Source organism: Lagopus muta, chromosome 1 (assembly GCF_023343835.1).
Source record: "Lagopus muta isolate bLagMut1 chromosome 1, bLagMut1 primary, whole genome shotgun sequence".
In the NCBI taxonomy this organism is placed as follows: domain Eukaryota; kingdom Metazoa; phylum Chordata; class Aves; order Galliformes; family Phasianidae; genus Lagopus; species Lagopus muta.
Genome location: NC_064433.1, coordinates 164,424,429 through 164,446,624, shown reverse-complemented (window position 1 = coordinate 164,446,624; position 22,196 = coordinate 164,424,429). Strand labels below are relative to the sequence as shown.

General features: G+C 37.5%; 1 protein-coding gene across 1 annotated transcript in view; it reads right to left on the bottom strand.

Annotated features, from left to right (window-relative positions):
- Positions 1 to 22,196, bottom strand: part of DGKH (diacylglycerol kinase eta) — a 163,174-nt gene that overhangs the window by 38,851 nt on the left and 102,127 nt on the right. Inside the window, 11 exon segments of the mRNA XM_048932685.1 lie at positions 480 to 608; positions 1,046 to 1,322; positions 3,313 to 3,412; positions 4,480 to 4,565; positions 7,425 to 7,512; positions 9,246 to 9,385; positions 9,668 to 9,776; positions 12,064 to 12,226; positions 13,898 to 14,000; positions 15,122 to 15,247; positions 16,331 to 16,437. Coding sequence (XP_048788642.1) covers positions 480 to 608; positions 1,046 to 1,322; positions 3,313 to 3,412; positions 4,480 to 4,565; positions 7,425 to 7,512; positions 9,246 to 9,385; positions 9,668 to 9,776; positions 12,064 to 12,226; positions 13,898 to 14,000; positions 15,122 to 15,247; positions 16,331 to 16,437 — 1,428 coding nt within the window.

Below are 22,196 nucleotides of genomic sequence, written 5' to 3'. Positions count from 1 at the left end.
TGGAGAAAAAGACGTGCGAGATCCTGAATCAACAGAAGTCCCAAGGATCTAATGATGCATTTCTAAGGCAGGAGAACACTGGCAGAGACACCAACAGAACCTCAGGAGGACAGCATCTCGTGAAGATTTGCTGTGGCTTAGGGTAAAGTGAGGGTCTCTCACAGACAGACCTTTCACTGCAGCCACTTGCTGCCAGATTTTGTAATGGACACTTGAAGGAGAGATTTTACTCTATCATTTGAATGTGTGAATTAGTACTATTCTGTGTCAGAACAGAAGTTGGCAATACTATTCCATAAATATTACTTTACACGCAGTAAACAAACACTTGAATAGCCAAAAGGAAACATCATAGACAAAGAAGATGTTTCTCAGAGAGTAATAAAAACAATGCAAATAATCAAACCTTATTTAACTATTCAACCAACTATGTAAGAAGACTGCACACTTTAAAATGATTTTATTACTATTTTACTCACTTGTCTGGGATTCATATTCCTTTGTATCTTCCTCTTTTTCCTCTTCTTTGGATTCATCCAACTCCTTGCTGTATTCTACAGGGGACTGGTTCACTTGTTCTTCACTATGAGCATTTTGCTCATCCACAACTGCTTATTTCAAAAAATAAAATAAAAATAAGAAAAAGTTTAAAGATCTCTACCAAAAATACACATAAACAGAAAACTAGCAGTAGGCTTTTTTTCCTGTAGCTGCAAGTCAAAAAATATTAACAAGAGATTTCTATTTTGCCTCTCCAGTGAAAATGATTCTATAGCAGTCCTTTGCCCATTGATATAATTCCATCAGAAACTGCCATTTTCTGAAGGTTAATAATTACAAAAGACATGTATACACGCACACGCATAAATATGTATTCATGTATACAACAGACCATCATCAACTTCTAAACATGCTGCATTTCTTGTCCTTGAAGCTCACAATAAGCATATGCATGTAAGAATAAAAATTTCAAGCTTCAATATTAAAATTTATGCTAGCTTTAAGGAAAAAAAAAGTATCCTTATCAGTAAAGATGAATGTGCACCTTTTTCTGCTTGTTCAATGATCTGCCTCACAGCCTTCTTTAAGCTGTTTGCCCGGAGCATCAACTGTTCTCTTGGTTTGAAGAGTTTCTGGGTGGAAGACTTTGCAACACATTCCACTAATTGCTCTTTACTTTCAGACAAGGATTCCTCACTTGAAAACTCCTCTCCTTCTTCTTCAACAATGGGGGGAGTGACGCCTGGGAGAATAGGAGCAGCCTGGGCTTCTGTGTGAAGCGCTTGGAGCAACAGGTCGAGCTTTTCATTTAGCTCTGAACACTAAGAAAAGGGGGAAAGAATACACATACTCTAAAAAGCAACGAAGGTGAACATCTTGAGGAAATTAAGCATGATATTACAGAGAGATATCTACGTTCTCCATGTGGTATGAACTAAAACTGTGCCTTCATCTCTATGAAATTATCGATGTAAAATCTAAACATGGGTTCAACATTTCGTACTATCAGATTATGAGTAGGTTTGCATGGACTGTTGGGAGACAGACCCTGCAACATTCAACTTGCTTGAAGCAACTATAAACAAAAAAAGCTACATTCTGACTAGAACAACACATAGTGCTAAACTCAGCCTGCCATTTAAGTAGGATACTTGCCCAGAGAAGCTTTGGATGCCCCATTCCTGGAGGCAAGGCCAGGCTGGATGGGACCCTGGGCAGTCTGATCTGGTGGCTGGCACTGCACACAGCAAGGGGTTGCAACTGGATGATTTATGATGTCCCTTTCAACTAAAGCCATTCTACTATTCTACTGTATAGATTAGATCCTACTCTTCTTCTGACGGTCAGCAACATAGGCAGGGCTATCAGATTTGTCCACACCACACAGTATAATTAATTATGGGCAGTCAGCATCCCAATTCAGAGGAACAATCTATGGAGACATGACAGCCATTAGACTAAAAACACGTGGTGTTATTTTTTGACAACACAGCTGTACATTTAAGCAAGTGAATTGGCACTGAGGAAGCACTGTCAAACATCTCTTTTGCCCTAATCAAGCAGTTGCCCTCTCTAGATACACTGGAAAAGAGGCAAATTGCTGTGTTTAATAGAAACAGGGCTGTTTTGCCCTGGAACAGTGAAAAAAGCTGGACATAAGCCTTGCAGCTTGGAGGGCTAACAGGCTGCATCCAAAGGGTGGTGATCAGCAAGGAGAGGGAGGGGACTGTACCCCTCTGCTCTGCTCTCATGAGGCCCCATTTAGAACACTGCATTCGGGTCTGGGGCTCCAGGACAGGAAGGACGTAGAGCTATTGGAGAAGATCCAGAGGAGGGCCAGGAAGATTATCATGAGCTGGAACATCTCTCCTGTGAAGAAAGGCTGAGGGAGTGGAGCTTGTTTAGTTTGGAGAAGTGTCCAGGAAGACCTCATTACGGCCTTCCAGTACTTCAAGGGAACTTACAAGCAGGAGGAGGAAAGAGTTTTTACACAGTCTGTTAGTGATAGGACAAGGGGGAATGGCTTGAAACAAAAAGAGGGGAGATTTAAGTTACATGTTAGAAAGTTTTTTACTCAGAGGGCAGTGAGGTGCTAGCACAGGTTGTCCAGAGAAGCTGTCGATGTCCCATCCCTGGAAGCATTCAAGGTCAGGTTGGATGATCAGCCTGATCTGGTAGGTGGCAGCCCTGCCCATGGCAAGGGAGCTGGAAGTAAACGATCTTTGAAGTCCCCTCCAAACTAAGCCACTCAATGATTCAGTGAAATGTGAATCATGAAGTAATTGCAATTTGTCAATCTTTGGACTCTGGGACTGTTGGTGATTTTGTTTACTTATTTCAGTTCATGAAATTTTGTTGGTCAGACAAAATCCTCCTGTCTTTTTCAATGTTTCTGCAACTTGACCTCTACAGTTTGTTAAACTTTTATTTTTAATGCTGTAATTTCTCTTCCCTTCATTCTTCCATTATGCTCTCTCACTAGTTCATTGTTTTCCTGAAGCTAAAGTGATCACCTTCGGACAAAAGTATAAATACTAATGCAAATTAACTCCATCTCTACGTATATTCTGTGTTTTATCTTTTGCAAAGGAAAAAATGTGTAGAGTTTGTAGGGATCTCACAGTGCAAAGATGGTCTAAGCACTCAGAAGAGCAGAATTCGAAAGTCATTGCATGAAATGGAAGCCAAAATGGGCATCCTGAAGCCATTTGAAAATTAAACACCCATGTGCTAAAAACTTAAAAAAATAAAAAGAAAGAAAAAGAAAACAGAAAAGAAAAAAACTTAACCCAGAAAATATCATAGTCTTACTTTAATGGCCATGGCATCAGCTTCATCTGCATTTTCCACTGGTTTTTCGTAAGTCTTCCCTATTTTGGCAACAAAGTCCTTTACAGTTTCACACAATATTCTGGTAATAATAGAAAAGAGGAGAAATAAAATAAAATAAAATAAACATGTTTTGAATAAAAAACTCTTATGGCAAGTGATTTATATGCATACTGTCACACACTACTTTTGTTGCCAAATGAGTTTTGCAAATGGTATTTTTCTTCATGGTTTGCAAAATTCAAGTGAAAATCTATTAAAAAAAAACATTCTCTTTTTCTTCTTTTATTTAAGCCATTGCATGCATCTTATTTCTAAGAACTTATATCCACATGACCAATATTAATTTATTTTACATGAACTAAACAGATTTAACAAGATACAGATACAATTTAGAATTTTGAGTAAATAAAATAATATATATATATTATTTATAAATATATAAATATATTTTTATATATATTTATTAATAAATAAATAAAATTCTGCGGTTTCATTTTCAACATGCATTACGTATGCTTTAAAAATGAAATGCTGTTAACTTGCTTTTAGCAGAAGACAATGAGATGTAATGACAGACAGATGTATTTCTGAATATTCTGTGAGAAGGTATACACAGAATACTTATTTCAGATATGTCCATGATGTGTAGAGCAATTCTTTCACTTTTAAGTTTCTGTTTGCAGAAAGAGAAAATACCCGGTTGTCGGAGACCGCTGTTTATAGAACTGCCACAAACAGCTGTAACAAAGCCACTGATCTGAAATTCCGCTTCACTGCAGTGAAGCTTTTTGTCCTCTTAATGATACAGGCATGCATAAAACAAAGCAGAATAGATGTGATGTGAAGTAGGTCACATAGTTACATTAGCAACTGCATGTTTCATATGTAATCCGTGTGAACTGTGAGTGAATTAGAAGCATTTTATAATAATATTACGTGATTTGTTTCAAAATGCCGCTGCTTTCGTTATTATCTATTTCCAATTGTAGTGCATAAAACCTTTGCAGAACAAACATCTGCTCTAAGGTGTTAAGTCAAACCAGCTGGGCCTACCATAAGCAAACTGAGCTTAGACAGAAAGTTACCATGGTTGTAACATTACACAGAGGATTTATCCTACGCAGTACGTAAAAATGTCCGACTCACTTGGCAGAAGATATGACAACTGAGTGCTGATCAGAATTGAGAATTTTTGCAAGATGAGCAGCAACTGAATCCTCATAAGCCGAGATCTGAAAACAGAGAGGAAAGAAGACTTCAATTTCCAGACTTTTCAGTATTTTAACACCAACTTGTGTTTCAAAACACCTTAAACATAGCAGGATTTCCATAGCAAGGTCAAGCAGCTGGCAATGCTGCTCCTATCTACATACTAAATTTCACATAACGAATTTTTAATATTCAAAATAACACTGTATCTGAGAACTTGACCCTTGAACAATTCTTTTCCTCCTTCTTTTAAAAAAGCTAAAGGTAGCCCATGTGGTAGAAACAATCTACCATCTTTTCAGATTTGTTACATACTAAACAATCATAATCTAATTTCTTCTATTTCCAAAACAAGAAAAGTTTCCATGAAGCTAAGCAGCTTGACTAAGAATAAGTCAAATGCCTGTGGTTATAATCTTGATTTTCCTTTTGCTGTCAAACGGTATCTTACTCCCCAAGTATTCCTACTGACAAAGGCTGTAAAACTCGGTATAATGGTATCAAAGAAAATCCTTTGTGATTCCTCATTAATTAGATTTCATAAAAAGTGGAAGAAAAGTGCATTCTCCTATTTTTCCAGCCAAGAAGAATTCCTGAGTGTTACGATAGTTACAAAAGATTCAGTAGAGATCAGAATCATGTTCACACACAGTTCTGCCTCAAAACAGGCATAGATCCAGATCTCATTTTTAACAGAAAATTCTAACCACATTCCAGGCTTAAAGCTAAAAATAACTGCAGTTTGACATTTTCTGATGGCTTCCTTTAGGAATCTCTTAAGATGCCTCATCGTGTTTTTGTCCTTGACATGGATGTACCTATCACTCTTTTTTTAATATTCATTTGTATATTTAATATTTACCAGATATATCACCTTTTTAACTTCTAAATCCCAACCTTAATTGTAGAGCTCTGATAGTAAATCAACTGTGTGCGCTTGTAGCTCAGAAGGCCAACTGTATCCTGAGTGCATCAAGAGAAGTGTGACCAGCAGGGTGAGGGAGGTGTTTCTGCCCCTCTGCTCTGCCCTTGTGAAACTCCACCTGTGTCCAGTTCTGGAGCCCCCAGCACAAGAAGGACATGGAGATGTTGGAGAGGGACCAGAGGAGGGCCATGAAGATGATCAGAGGGCTGGAGAACCTCTCCTGTAAGAACAGGCTGAGAGCTGGGGCTCTTCACCTTGGAGAAGGCTCTGGGGGCACATTATAGCAGCCTTCAGAACCTGAAGGGGGCCTACAGGAAAGCTGGGGAAGGACTTTTTTTAAGGACATGTAGCAACAGAAGAAGACGAAATAGCTTTAAATTGAAAGGGGTTTGATTTAGACTAGATATTAGGAAGAAATTCTTTACTGTGAGAGTGGTGAGAGGGTTTTTCTTTACTGTGAGGGTTGCCCAGAGAGGCTGTGGATGCTCTCTCCCTGGAGGCATTCAAGGCCAGGCTGGATGGGGCTGTGAGCAACCTGGTCTAGAGGGAGGTGTCCCTGCCTATAGCAGGGGGTTGGAAGCAGATAATCTTAAAGGTCCTTTCCAACCCAAACCATTCTATGAATTTTAATTTCAAGGGAAGAAAACAATACCTACATTTAATCTGTGAGAATGAACAACTGTTTGAACAATAGTAAAGTCTTCTGGGGCCAAACCAAGTGAAATAGTTCTCTTGAAACCCAAAGAAAAAGAATCAGCTATGTACTTACAGTTAATTTTGGCACTGCACTTGAACACATTAATTACTGTAAGGTTAGTTATCTGTTCCAAAATATCATAACTCAATAAAATACACACAAAGAAATTAAACAGTGTGCTCAAAAGAAAATGGCTTTCTCCAAATCAGAGTAATAGACTGCAGAACTGATTTTCCAAAAAAGAGGTTTTGTATAACTACTGAGTTATACAAAATATACAAAGATTTTCCAAAAAAAGAGGTTTTGTATAACTACTTAGTTATATTTTCAGGAGAGGCTAAACATTACTTCAAAGCCAGAACAAACAAGAAGAACATGTATTTACAAGGTGAAGATAAACTTGAAAATGTTAAGAATCTTGCAAAATTAGAGACAACAAAACCTCAAATTTGCATTGCTGACACTGGAAACAACTACATTAGAATTACAGTCAGAGCAGCCCCAGTATCTCTGTATCTCCATATCCAGCAAGCTGTCAAAGGTTATAACCTCCTTGCCAATTAAGACAGCCTGAATCATTAAATCATTCAAGAACCTCCTGATTAATTATTGCTTCTCAAGTACTTTTGAGCTAAAGTTGACATGCATTAACTTCCTTAGGAATACATTACTTTGACATCTTAATCAATCTTTTCATGTCAATTAATTTGATTTAAGCATCTCATTCTCCAACAAAATCAAATCCTCATCAGACAGTATGAACACACAACTAGCTTTAAAGATAGACTGCACTTCCCTTGTTCTGAAGTCACTTATGATTTCAAGCTCTCTGAAAGGACAACAGGTGATATCACCCAACCTAACTGACTTCTACAAGCTCCAACAGCTTCTCTCTTTCAGTAAACAACCATCACCTTCAAAATGTTTTTCTCAATGCTTATTCCAAATTCAAGGTAAGTAGAAAACATTACGGCATTTGTTTTTTTTTTTCTTCAGTATACATTTATAGAACCAGAATTTATTTCTACAGCTCTGCTGAAGATTCTTTAGCTTCACTCATTTTTGGTAAGTAACACAGGACTTGAAACCATGATTGTCTGATATACACACAGTGAGCAAAGTATTAACTGCAGTGAATTAGCAGATCAGAAAACATCTGTTTCTATTTTGCACAGAAGTGTTGTAATGATATTCCAAACTCTGTCATTCCAGTGGCCCAAAGTTAAGCCTGTGAAAAAGAAATCAAAAGTGAAGCTTCACCTGGCATTCCTCTGACTCTTCTTCAACAGTGACTGAAGGAATTGAAGGCTTTGCTGGTAATTTTAGTTCATATGACATTATACTCCACCTAAAAGAAACACAGTGGCTTTTATGTTTCCAGATTATCAGAGTATTATCTTTTCTTAGGCATATCAACAAAAAGAAAATACACCATCACACAGAATAACCTCTTTCAAAAAGCTTAAATTTTAACCATAGCACAGCTGAATACGAGTGAAGTACTTGAAATGAAAGACATTTTATTACTCATATTTTTTGTTTTATCATCCATAGGAGGGCTACAAAGATGGGGCAGAGCATGGAGGGGAAGATGTATGAGGGGTGGCTTAGGTCCCTGGAGTTGCTCAGCCCAGAGCAGAGGAGCTGAGGCGAGGTCTGATGGTGGCTGCAGCTCCTCACAGGGAGTGGAGGGGAAGCACTGAGCTCTGCTCTGTGTGACAGCAACTGGACCTGAGGGAACAGCATGGAGCTGCATCAGGGGAGGGCAGCTGGGGGCTGGGGACTGCAAAAAGGGTCTGCAAAAGAGGGAGGTAGGCATGGAACAGCCTGCCCAGCTTTGGAACAGCTGCTGGACTTTAAGGAGTGTTTGGACAGTGCTCTCAGACATACAGTCTGCTTTTTGGGTTGTCCTATGTGGAGCCAGGAGTTGGATTCTATGATCCTTATGGGTTCCTTCTAACTCAGGATATTCTATGGCTTTGTGACTCTACAAAAAAGCTCTAGGTTCATATTTCCATGTATGGAGGCATGAGAACAAAGCAAATTCTGAAGTTTTTACTGCCATATATATTTTCCCTAGTAAAGGACAGTAAAGCATAGGAAGTATGAAATTGCTAGTATCAACACCCCTCACACCTGCTGAAAAGAACAAGATATCACTGAAGATGGCCTTGAGAGCAACTCAGTTGAAATTAGAGCAAAAATGAACTAAGTTCTTCTCAGTACAGAAGAAGAATATATGATTTAATCTGAATATTTCAGGAAGCCCAGATTAGCAATTATTTCTCAAGATCAGTAACAAGTACTTCTATATACACATTTCTGTAGAATGATCTAATAGTTTGCAATCAGGATTGTTCTTTTGCTTTATGTATAGAAGCATCTAGCCAGCAACTCGCATAGAAAACCAAGGGTGGGAAGGTTGCTTGGTTTTGACTAAGGAAATGCCATTGCATACTGAAAGAGCAATACTGGATCAAATCAAAGATGCACTTCGCCTGGCATCTTGCCTACAGTTGCTGATGTCTCAGGCAAGAGCAAGGGCACAACATGCAAATTCTTCCCACTCTTGAGGATACAGAACTCAGGTATTTCCTAAATAACAATGCTACCTTTAATGGTATTTAATAGCACACAGGGAGTCTGTGAAATTGCTCAGAATGGTTTTGAATCTATGCAATTTCTTATTGTTTATAACTTCTAACAGACAGTTATGCAGCTTCATCAGTTATGTAAGGAAATATCTCCTCCTAATCATTTGTGTAAAATAATTCTCATCAACTGCCTTCCCCTCTGACTCTTTGGTTTGAAGCACACAGTGAAGATCTGTCTCAGTTACTATCTTGACTTTCCTCATGAGTAGGATCTTTACAGACATTGACATTTTAACATGGTCCAAGGTACACTTTTGTGGGTGTCCCTGCTGGAGCAAAGGCTGAACCAGATGGACCCAGAGGTCTCTGCCAACTTCAATCATACCATGATTCTGTCATTAAGTTTCTATGATGGATTTAGGCCACAAGAAACCCAAATACAATTTGAATCTCATGATAAATCAGGTATATACACACGTCAGTTTACCTGTCTAACATTTTTGTGCTGGCTCGTTCCAATTTCTCCAAAATCTGAGGAAGCTGCGTATCATCATCACAGGATCCTCCCCAACCAAGGACACGAGCAAGGTCATTTCCAGTACCAAGGGGTAACACTCCTAACTGACACTGAAACACAACACAGGAGCAAATCTACTATTGAAAACTAGAAAGCACAATCTATTACAAATACTTGTTATTTCAATAACGTCAGTTATTTTAGCTGGTGTCAAAAGCTTGCAAATCAAATAGTGTAATTATAGTACAAACTTACCCTGCTTATTTCATAAGAGTCTCATTTAATGGAGTTTGGACTATATAGGCACAAATGAGAAAGAACCAAACTTGAGGAAGAATACACTCACAAAAGTATTGTGAGTATAGCAAAGAAAAATAAATATACACACTTGCCTGTTTGTGCAAGCTGAGTTTATCGATTTCTGACAACACCCAACCCACACTTCCATCTCCACCACATACAAGAATCCGGAAGTTGTCAAACTTCTGAAATAGCCGCAAACTGGAGAGAAAATGCAACCTGTTAGAGCCACGTTCACCACTAAGACAACAGTCACACTTGTGAGCAGACATGACATGTATATGTGGTATCCAGCACCTCAGTGGTGAGTCTTTTATTGTTATGAGGTATGTGGATGCAACCAGCTACTGTAGTAAAGCTATCTGCATATCCCATCTGTTGCTGTATATTTCACTTATACTGACATTTCCGATAAATAACATGCAGAGTTTTATTTTAAAAGAATTCCCTTGATATTGTTTTCAGGATTTTATTGTTATTATTCAAAAAATGTCTAAGCTTTGAAATTACAGCTGTTCTGTGCTTCCCACTAAGGTCAGAAGCACAGGGAATTTTTTCACAAGTAGTTAAGATGTAACAACAGGATATCTTCCAGAACACCAGTGGGCTTTTGCCAACTTGTGACTGATTAAACGCAAGGACAGTTGGAGGCAATTATTACAAGCAAGGTGATGACAACAGAAAACAAATATTGTATTTCATATTACATGCTCAAAGCAATATCCTGCTCTTACTTCCTATAGTTCCCCATTCTGTTTTACACAATATAATATCCTTCACCAGCACAGAAAAGGAGAACAAGAAAGAATAAGCTGAACAAGTGACAGAACAAGGGGCAGTGGGCACACATTGGAACCCAAGTTCCATATGAACATGAGGAAAAGCTTCTTTACTTGGAAGGTTACAGAGCACTGGAACAGGCTGCCCAGAGAGGTTTTGGAGTCTCTTTCTCTAGAGACATTCAAAACCTGCCTGGACTCCTTCCTGTGCAACATACTGAAGAGAACCTGCTTTAGCAGGGTGCTTGGGCTATTGGTCTGTAGAGGTTCCTTCCAACCCCGACAGTTCTGTGATTGTGTGATTCGGTGAAATATGAGACAGAGAGGAAAGGGGAATGAGATATGGAGAAACAACCAAGAGGTAAGAACAACAGGGATTTAAAAGCAAACTAAGTAAATCTAAAATGAATGAATTAAAAAATGTTAGCTTTTAAAATAAAAGAAATAAATATGTTCACCTTAATGCATGTTATTTTCCAGAATATGTATAATCTGAGAACTATTTCTAAAAAGCAACACATTAAGATCACAATTATTTGAAGCTTTTATATTTTTCTAAAGTAAATAATGTCATTTGTACATGATAGGCAGTTTCAGAACAAAAGATACATTTATTTGAGGGAAGAATGCAGCTAAGCTTTTTAGATCAACTAGAAAAAAAGTAAACATCATTACATCCTGATAGAATAACTTCTAAGGACCTCTCTTTGGAAACTGTTTGAGGAAAAATATTTAAGAGCAACCAATCTGACCTACAATTACTGCACATAATGCAAAGTGAACCTCTTGAATCTTGGTGTTGATAAATAAAGGAAAAGAAGAAAGAGAACTTTCAAACAGGTGTATTTCTCAGATTGTCTCAAAATTCTCTCCAGTTAAAGAGAGCCTTCCTTACTTTTATGTTATGATTGCTATGATAATTACATGTGCAAAATGTTAGCTGAAAGTGACATAGATTAAAAAGATTACAATAAAAAGATATTACAAGTTAAAGAGTTAATATATTTTAAAAACACAGTACTAACTATAAAAATACAAGTTGTATTCAATTGCATTTGTATTATTTGCCCATTATTAAGTTTTTCATTTGCTATGGTTTAAATCTTATCATGCAAGCATAACTCTCCATCTTTTTAAGACTACAAACAATAATGTTTTCAGTGGCTTTAGATGATCTTAGTAAGCCACTGAACCACAAAGCTACATCTGAGCAGAATTAAGTTTAAGAATTAAGGCAACAGAAAAATGTGCATGAATTTAATCTTTATGAATGTGCAAAGATGCTTGGGTTGTGGCCATCACTATTCAAACCTCATCTCTATCTCTTCAACAATTAACCTTTAGATTTTGTAGATGCCTGGTGATTTTAATCGTGGGCTGGCTCCAAATTTATGTGAGATGCTCATATTCATGTCCTCTTGCATTTGTTATCTAAGTCACACTTTGGACATATTTCTACAGTGATGGAAGTTTTAGTGTACTTAATCACGCGCTGCAGATGAGGTTTACTAAAATGAAAATAACAACCTGTAATCCCTTCACCCACCAGAATTCACACTGAAACTCTGTTATCTACTGTAAATCTTAAATAGGAAGTCACATGCTGGATATTGGCAATAGAATTACTGCAATGAGGGGACAACACAATGCTATGCTTTGCACTAAATTCCCTCGCAGAAAGGATGGCTCAAGATTTCCAAGGTCATTACCCTAAGTGAGGTCCTCCATTCATTAAATCGAACACCTGAGCTGGATTTAACGACTGTTTGAATCGACGAAGAAACTTTACTCCCTGATTGTCTCCACTCTTTGAGTTAACAAAAACTAAAAGAGGACTGGCACAGGATGGCGGGCATGTGGCTTTCCAGAAACCTGCAAACATAGTTAGAAAGAATGAAATAAATAAGGCTTTCTAATATGAACAACACAAAAAGAAATCATGGGAAAGAGGAAGAAAGGAATGAAAGACAAAAGAAGTACATTTTATCATGCATTGTGTAAATGCTAAACTGAATATTAGCCCTGCAAGGAAAATGTAATTGCTCAAGATTTACCAGCTCATTTTTTTTCTCTCTAATACTTTCAGTGTCTGTATTCAGTAAAATCCTGAAGACAATAGCTTTATTTTGTTCCGCAGCAAACCAGATTTGAGCATACTGCTCAAATCTCTTCACAGGTTATCACAGAATTAAATACATATTTCAGCTGGAACTGTGTGGTTTTTCATCTGATTTTTCTTTACTGGCTTGAATTGGATCATCCAAGCCTGAATTTTCTAGGAATGCTCACAGATTTTAAAGCTTATCATATTCAGTTTCTCTTCACATGAGAACTTTTTAGGGGGCTGAAGTTAGATTATTAATTATAACAGGCTCATTGAACAGCAGGCCTTCAGTATTGATTACAGGTTATTAATATCAACATAGGTCTTAAATGATTACAGCAGACTCTCAATAAGAGTCTCAATAGGCACTAATGGACACTTCTTGATACTTCTTGATAACATAAACATTCCATGGACGTAGTGCTTTCTCAGCAACACTTCAAAATCAGACATCACAGGTGTAGGTGTTGACATTTATTTCACGCAATATTAGAATAACTGTGCCATTTTTATTGCCTAAAATAAATACTAAAGCTATACATTAAAAAATGCCATTAAAGGATGCTACTGTAATTCCACATTGTCATAATGTATAATTTTAAATAAAATTTGTCTATTTTATTATAGTGCCAAGAAAAATAATTTCAAATATAGAACAATCTTGTTATCATGAATAACAGATAGTAGAATGGTGCTCTGATCTGGAGACCAAATAGCAAATAAATAGCAAAGAGTGATCATAGACAGCATAAACAATGACTTATATTATCTTCATACAGTAAAAATCATTAAACTGTATTAAATTTGCTGATCTCATTCAGCATCAACATGAGTTATAGAAAGAAAGCTGTTGGATTTCATGACAGTTTGCATTCATTTGATTCCCTGCCTTTAAGGACAGTCTCCCACTGCTTATATATTCCGAGACATCAAAGAACACCTCTGAGTTCTAAATGTTTGCTGAGTTTCTTTATCAGTGTGTTGCAGGATTCTTACTTTTATTTGAAAGATGTTTGGAGGGACCACATAAGTCATTCTGCTCATTAGCCTGATAAGGCAACTGTTGCATTGGAGCCATTCAGCTAGCTTACATTCAGTAGTATCAAGCAAAGTTATCTGAATTTGAGAGCTCATTCTACAAGGGTTGCATGTCAGGCAGGCATTGGATTGCTTTAACTAAGGACTATTCAGTTGAAAAATTTCTAAGAGTCATAAATTAAAATGGAGAAAATTTCTATCAGGGTAACTTTTAAAACTTTTAAAAAATTTTCTGTATAAATAACCCTCTAAAAACCTACATGGGAAACTGCACTGTTCTCTAACTGTGAAGACAACATTCGCTCGTTCAACTCAGGGATTTTAGCCTTGCTTAGTCAAACAGAATGCAGTAGTCATTGCAAGTCCAGAGCTACCACTGAACACGCTACAATACTACGTACCATCAGAGTCTATACTGTTTAGTGCTGTTGGAGGTATGATCGATACCTTACATTGGCCAAGTGGACATTTACGAGGGTACAGATCCTTACACGCAGTGTGAACCTAGAAAACAAACAAAAAATGATTTCCCTAATCTACAGTGGTGGAACTACAACAGATAAGAGTATCTGTGGAACAAAACCAGACTAAAATTTAACAATTTGGTGAAGAGAGACCGTACAAAAATACGCGAGTCTTTAACCACAAAAGCTGGTTACACATTCCACAAAATGTAAGTTTGGAAAACTTCATCTCTGACTACTCCTATGGCAGATATAAATTGTCCTTTCAATTGAATGGCTTACCTCCATCCCCTAGCAAGTTAGGACCAAATTCCCAGCAGCCAGCATCTATACTGAGGGGAGCAGGCACACTCTGCACAAGCAAAGCTATTGCTCCATACTTGCAGTTCACTTGAATATTCTGGAAGATGAACAAGCCAGCCAAACCAGCTGAAAACATATCCAGTGTCCCATAAAATATATGCTATATTGTCTTCTTCCATAGCTATTGGAAAATCACACATATGGAAGGCACTGTAATTCATCTAATTGCAAATCACCTCCGGAGATGCCAAGCACTTTCCACTGCCAACACACAGAGCCTTAGACATGTATATGCTGAGAGCCTTAAGAATAAAAAATCTGCTGACTTCTCAGTTCTATAATTTAGCATATATATAGATTCTAACACACATAGCATTCTTTTTAGACAGGCTAAAAAAAAGAAGAAAAAATTATATTCTGGGGGAGAAAGCAATTGCATTGTCATAGAATTTCAGTCAGCAGTCTACCAAGTGTATTAAAGAAGAGAACATCAAGAGTCTTGCAGTAAAATTGTTGAAGATAAATGCAAATTAACTGTTATGAAAGAGACAAAAAAGTTAACATATGTTTATTATGCATACAGAACAGGCATCTGAACCTCCACAGTTATCAGTTAGGAGAAGACAGAGAAATCACACTGGATAACACCTATTAAAGAAAACTGCATTTGTGGGCGTATTAAATATTAAGCAAAAGAAGTAGGACAGTCATGAGAAATGTTGAATGTTAGGAAGACCTGAGTTTGCATAAGCTGCCTCTCCCTACTTAATCTAAAAGCACAGTAATGAAATGAAAAAGTAAAAACAATGGCAGGTAACAGGGCTGGCAAAATCTTAGGCACTTGGATGTGGTACCTACCATAGCTTTACACCAAAGGCACTTCCAATCTTGTAGGCGTAAAACACTGCCACAGGTCTTGTCGCAGACTGCGCATTTGGCACTGACGGGCAAATTACCCTCTAACCATTGGTGAGGCATAGCTATCTGTGAAGAAGTAGCCATACAAGTTAAACATCCAGATGCAGAAATCACAGCTTTTGTCTCTCAATTACAGGTGAACTATAAGTACTTCCACAGCTCTATCTTTTCATCAGAAAAATGGCAAAGTAAGCGAAGTGACATTGAGTCTCGGTAGGCAACTGCTATCAAAATGGGCTGTGCTGCTGTTTCATAGGTTAGGCTATGAAACAGCCCAGGATAGGTAGAAAGTGTGGCAGCTGAATCATAGAATCATAGAATCACAAGATTGGAAAGGACCTACAAGATCATCTAGTCCAACCGTCCTCCTACCACCATTACTACCACTAAGCTACTAAACCACATCTTGTAGTAAAAGAAGGGAAACACTTCTCACTCAACTATTTGTGACACTATGCTACAACTAGCACAAAACAATGAGGCAGTTAAATATAGAGATTCTCTAAAACAAATATGTACCCAGTCATTTAATACAGACTACGTAGCACAAACCCATCACAATAACTAAAATTCAGAAGAACAGGCAGGAGAGCAGAGTATGTATGTGGCTTTATGTACCAGCTCAGTTGTCCAAGACTGGTAAGTCACAGCTCTATAAGCAGCCTCTGGGTTGAGGACAAAGCTGTTCTCTGTGCGCTTGCTGTCCCAGCAATAATAACTTGTGCATTAAAAGAAATTCCTAGGTGTGCAATTTAGTATTAATTCCAAACAGACCTCCTGAGGAACAGCTATCAGTAAGGAGGACACAAAATAGATTGCCAAAACAGCTTGGTAATGGTGTAAAATACCACTCTTGCTTAAGAGCAGTAGGAAATCCTCAGAGCAATTCTTCACCTTCAGTTTCTCTGCATGTGGTCTTTAAAATCTTGTACCACGCATTCAATCTGGTGTCCACAGACATTAAGCTTCTCTTGTAAGAAAGAAATACAACATTTTGTTTTAAATACCATGATAATCTTTGAAAAGTGTTTGGAAATATGGCCACGTACCATTAGTTCAATGGGTCTCATGACAACATTTCTATGCTTAGCCATTTTTTCCATTAAGAACCAGCTACTGGAAAGTACTGTAAATAAGAATAGTACTTACACCATCTTCATCTTCTATGATATCTTTTCCAATGGAGGCTAATGTAGTCCATTTGCAGTTATTTGTTGCTCTGACAGCGCATCTTTTATGTGCTTTAAACTTACACACTGCAAGACACACATGAAGATGTAAACAGGGTTATTTGTTGGATTCCAGTGATACACGTCCTAAAAAAACTAAACAGAGATATTCCATAAGACAGCCAAATACATGTCATTTACTGTTGTACACGACACAAACTAACAAAAAAGAAAATTCAGTTTATAATCACACCAGCTGTAACTCACTAAACTGGATTTAGAAGCAACAGATCCTGTATGCAGCCTTGGTCGTTTTTCAGACACGCTTTGAAAGACCTCAGCATATCATAGAATCAGAGAATCATAGAATGGCCTGAGTTGGAAAGGGTCACAATGATCATGTAATTTCAACCCCCCTGCTGTGTGCAGGGTTGCCAACCACCAGACCAGGCTGCCCAGAGCCACATCCAGCCTGGCCTTGGATGCCTCCAGGGATCCAAGTAGTACTAACGTACTTCTAACACACCTCTATGTTTTTGCCCTTTCTGTTGTTACAGAGGCACAAATCACATACGTGTTTTAAATCTTTAAGATGTGGTGAAAATGCATTTGGGAATAGTTTTTTCTTCAGGAGCTCTGTTTCTTTGGTGAAAGGATCCCTTTTACACACTGCAGTGTGTCGGCTTTCTCAGAAGCTGAGAAGGGGAAGAATTAAGTGATGATATATTTATTCAGGCAACCAGTGGTTACAGTATTTCCGAGAGGTTGCTGTAAGAGAGGCCTGACTTCTTACTGGATTATGTATAAAAAATACACTAACTGTAATAACTCAGCACAAATGTCTAATACAGTCAGACAAACTAATAACTATTTGTATTTCATTCCACTTAATTAGTATCACTAGCTAACAATATCCTTCTACCCCAAACACAGTGACGCATAAAACTGTGTGTATTTCTTTTTACTGGAAGTGTATGAGATCATTCTGTTTAGAGTGCATTATATAAATTATTTTAGCAAAGACCATTAAAGGTTTATGAGAACTAGCCAGCAGACCAGAAGAAGTAGTCTCTTTGGAACAAATATTTGACAGGAAACAATCAAAAGTTTTGGCCCATCACTTGTCCACCATTAAAAACATTAAGCCATGGCACAAATGGTCTTGTGAATCATAAATTTCTCATTTTAATTCCACTGATCTATTGCCAGATCAATTTTAAAAGTGAATGCAAACTAGGTAAGTGACATTTGAGTTTGAGAGCCATCATCCCTATGCTGGGAGACATGTGACAGTATGTGTTTAGATCAAAGAAAGAAATGGAAACAGAAGTTGTTTCGTTGCTTTACAGCAGCTCCTCTGGCCATTTCAAAAAGCAGCATTCACAGCTCCCAACCAACAGGATAGGCTTGCATTTTCAGAATAGCTCAGCATCATAATGTGTGTTTGCCAACGCAAGCTGGTTCCACTTGCCTCAAATCTCAGCTGTCAGGGAAGTGCAGAAACAAAGGCTGCATTTCCAACGTGTTGGGCCTTAGCAGTTTTGCCTCTTGAATATTTTGGAGAAGATGTGCCATCAAATTCAGCTTTTAACTCACAAATGACACATATTTGTCTTTGCTGTGCAGATCTGGGTACAACATATCAGGGATGAGGGGCAGTAGGAAATTCCAAATGATTAAGGCATAAGAAAATAACAATTTTCAAGCCCTATTCATCTACCACCTAGATCTCAGGGCCCTGTATTCACCCTTTGCTCTCTCAGCCAAGCAGGAACAAATTCACACCAAGAATCTGAAGAGCTGCAGAAAGCCACACCATGGACAATATTCCAGCCATCTATAATGGAAGTTTGATTTGTGGGCACAGTATAATTCAAATCTGAGACCAGATTTTCTGCAAATCATCCCACTGCAGCCCCAATATCATCAAAAAATTCATGTGATTTTGAGCAATGAACAAACATTTCTAGAAACAGTGATCTTAAGGCACGGGTGGAAATTTCAAGAAAAACACATCACTGTGCAGGAAAGAGGGGTATAAGAAGGGACATTTCAAATCAAATCTCAACAGCTACTCTCTAATTTCTTTTATCTCAGGAGATACTGGATTACATTCATGGATTAATCTGATATCTGAAATCTTCTGGAAACATGCAGGCATGTTGCTAAGCACCAGTTGCCACTACTTTGCCACTGAAATTTAAATGATGAGAAAAGGAGAAAAATAGCCCATCAGAATCTAGACTATTTGTAGAACACCATTTCACTTTTTAATTTCCTGTGTAAATATTTCTAGCTGGAACATGAAGCCAATCTCTCTGAAAACCAACCGAAAGAACCACTTAATTAGCGAACAGTTGTCACAGTTGCACCAACATCTGCTGTCAGACAGTGATTAAATCTGCAGCTATTATTATCTATAATGAAGAAAAGTCAACATTACTGAATGTCATCATAGAATCTCTTGCATTCAAAATAGAGATCTTTGCTATCAAACAAACACTTCTGTCTCAAAGGCCTTCCATTCTGTCCACCCATCAATTAATTCAGTTACACTGGGGAAAAGGCATTGCGTGTCCTGCCAAAGTTACCACTCTGCCACCTATTTTATGATGAGTTTTCTAATCTGTATTCTTCAAAAACCAAGAAGCTCTGACTGTACTTTTCCAGCTTCAAAAGCTAAAGCTCAAGTCTTGAAATTGATCTGAAGAACCCTGAGCTGGTATCTGTACATTGTTGAGACAGAAGGATTTATCTTGGAGAGCAGTCCATGAAACCTGATGTTTTGTTTCCAAAACTATGATCACATGGAGGACTGAAAAACCTCAGGGAAAATGGAGAGATTCATACGAGAACAGCAACCTAACTTCACTCCTAGTTGCAGACTATGCTTCTGTTATAAAGGATAAAATTCAATAGGTTCTTGATAGCTTTTACTATTTTCATGCCAGTAACTAAATTAATTTATTTTACAAAGGCAGCACTAAAAGAATATTCATATTAAAAACTCGAGGACCACAAAATTCAGTTAGTCATGCAACTTTAATTTAGCTTCCATATGCAGGTGTGAAGCCTTCGGTTATATGATCATACTCTTTTTGAGAAGAGGACCTTCATTCATTTCACGGAATGGATGATTCTTGTCAAGTATGCAGCTGTACCACACTCTTGTTCATAGCAGCCTTCAACAGGTATTTGTCTTATTTAACAAAAGCTAATTGAACACTGTTTTTAGACATAAACATTCATTTCTTTCTAGCCTTTCTGTTTAATAATTATGTTCAGTACTACATTTTTTGAATGCTGAAAAATGCACCTTTATTTTCTCAGTGTACTGCCAAAATATGGGTTTGGTTTTGTACCTATTTAAATAAAGGAGTAAGGGAAGCCAGCAGAGTTTAAGGACAATGGTGTTCACTAATTTTTGTTATCAAGAATGAAATGAAGACCTGTTTTTTCAATTTTATCTATCTTGTATGCACTTCTTCAAAACACAGCTTCAGTTGATTTCTGCAGCTACTCAACATTCAACACTGATGTAATATAGGTCCCGGATTATCAACTGAGGTGTCCAGAAAATAAAAAACATATAGCTACTGATTTGATCCAAAATATCATTTACGTGATTTTCCCAGGATTACAGAGGGATATAGTGTGATGCAAAGGCATAGAATACAGAATACAGAATAAAAGTTTTTTGTTATAGCTTAATTCTTTATGAATGTCCTTTCTCTTCTGGGTAGCTTCACTCCCTATTCACTCTACAGTCTTTAGAAAATGTGGCAAAAATCCTGGAAATGATGAACATCCAACTAGCATATGTGCAATGCCCTGTGCAGTGGGTAAGAAGAAAAGAGTTCTGTCAACAAAAGAAGACCAAGTGCACGAAGTGCAATTACTGAGATAATTTAATCCCCGTGTTTTATTATTGCTTGAATCATGATCCTCAAGTGTTCTTTCAACATTGCTTTGTCTGTGCAATTCATCATAGTGGAAAGCATCTCATTTAAACTGCAGTCTTCAGCTTATTATGTATATTCTGCAATCAAGATTCAGTCACGACAATTAAACAATACAAAGAAAATACGTATAAAAAGCCTGCAATCCACTATCAAAGACTTGGACAGAAAAGTGGTGTTAATACAGAGTAATTGAGGCTTAAGAGCTTTGAAAGAGTTTCTGTAGATAGTGATCTAGACCTATAGACCAAGGCATTACATGTATTCATAACTTTACCTGATGACCTCTTAGACTCCTGAGCCTACAAGCAAGCTAAGCTCTAAATAACAGAAACATTTATGGAGCATAAAGAACAAAAGCCTTACTTAATTCAGATTGTTTGGGACAATTTCGAAAGCAAATATTTAATCTCCTTGTCCTAGTAAAGACTGTGGATGAACGTAGAGGAAGATCATTTCTTTAGATAGCTAGAGGAAAATCTTTGTTCATCAACATCACACACAGACAACACTTGAAAAGTACATTTTCTTTTGGGAAGACATAGAAAAAGAGATTGGTGGGAGAAACAGCACTGCACAACTGTGGACAAATAAATTTAATTTTTTTTTTTTAGCAGTTAAAGGAATGTAGCCCAGTTTGATAGTTTGATATGAATTTACATCTTCAGTTTGACAAAAGTATCAATTCCTTGACTTCTGAAGAGACGTAAGTTCACACTATATTCAGTCCCCGCATTAAAGGCATTAACGCACTCTGCTTCCCAACACTGGCTTACACCAAACTTACAGGGGTGTCCTCAGAGTGGCCTGCAATTATTTTGGTCAACTTTTGCCAAAGGCTGTTGGAAGGGAAGAGGTGCTGAAAAAAGAAGGCACCCACCTTCTTTCCAAAAGAAATGAGGCTTGTGCAGTCAGGTTTGAAAAAGCATTTGGGTAGTGCTGCTGGAGACCAGCAGATCTAAGAGAATAAAATATCAGAGGACTAATCTTCCAAAGTATCGTAAACTGCAAAACATTAGAATGAAACTGTTTTTTATTTTTACCAATAGCTAGTAGTCAAGAGTCAGGCCAAAAGAGTACAAAGTCTCCAAGCTACTTTCAAAATAGCTTGGTGTGCCAGTAACCCAAACCACTGAAAGGAGGAAGAGTTTCAATATCTCTCAAGAAGAAGCCTCTCATGCTTTTCAACACATGAGATAATAGAGAGGCTCGGGATCAATGACCACACATATAATTGAATTTAGTATAGATATAAATGGATTCCCAGAGTAAAGCAACATTGGAGGCTTCAGACGTCAGGCATGAATATTTAAACAGGTTTATTTCAAAGACGCAATGAGAAAAAGTAGAACAGAACATGTCAGGGGAATATTAAGTCTCAATACCTACTACATCATTTTTTCAAACAATGTATATTTGCTAGCACTGGACAAGTAAAAAATAGATGGTCAACTGCATCAGAAGTGCACAGGACAGAAGCAAGTAAACACGATCTCAAGTCACCTAACATTTTCAGAGGAAGAACTAGCATCAAACTGAAGTACCTTTTTACATGAACAGGTTTCCATGGAACTGGGGAAGAAGTAAGAGTATTCCAAGACAAAAGCCAACCATCAACTGATTTAGATTAGATGGATAATAATGGCACTTCTTTTATTTTTAAAAATACTGGGGGGAAAAAAGATAAAATAGATACTAACTAGTAGCTAAGAAGAAAGTGGAGGTAAACTTCTTAAGAGATAGATGAATATCATAATATCTATATTTAAAACAATCCAGGACAAAAATGTTTATGAAACTGAGGGCAAAGGAGAAGCCAATCCAATCTATCATTAAGAGTCATTGGTAAGAACTGATGAAAGATCAATTGGCACCAGAAAAGTGAAT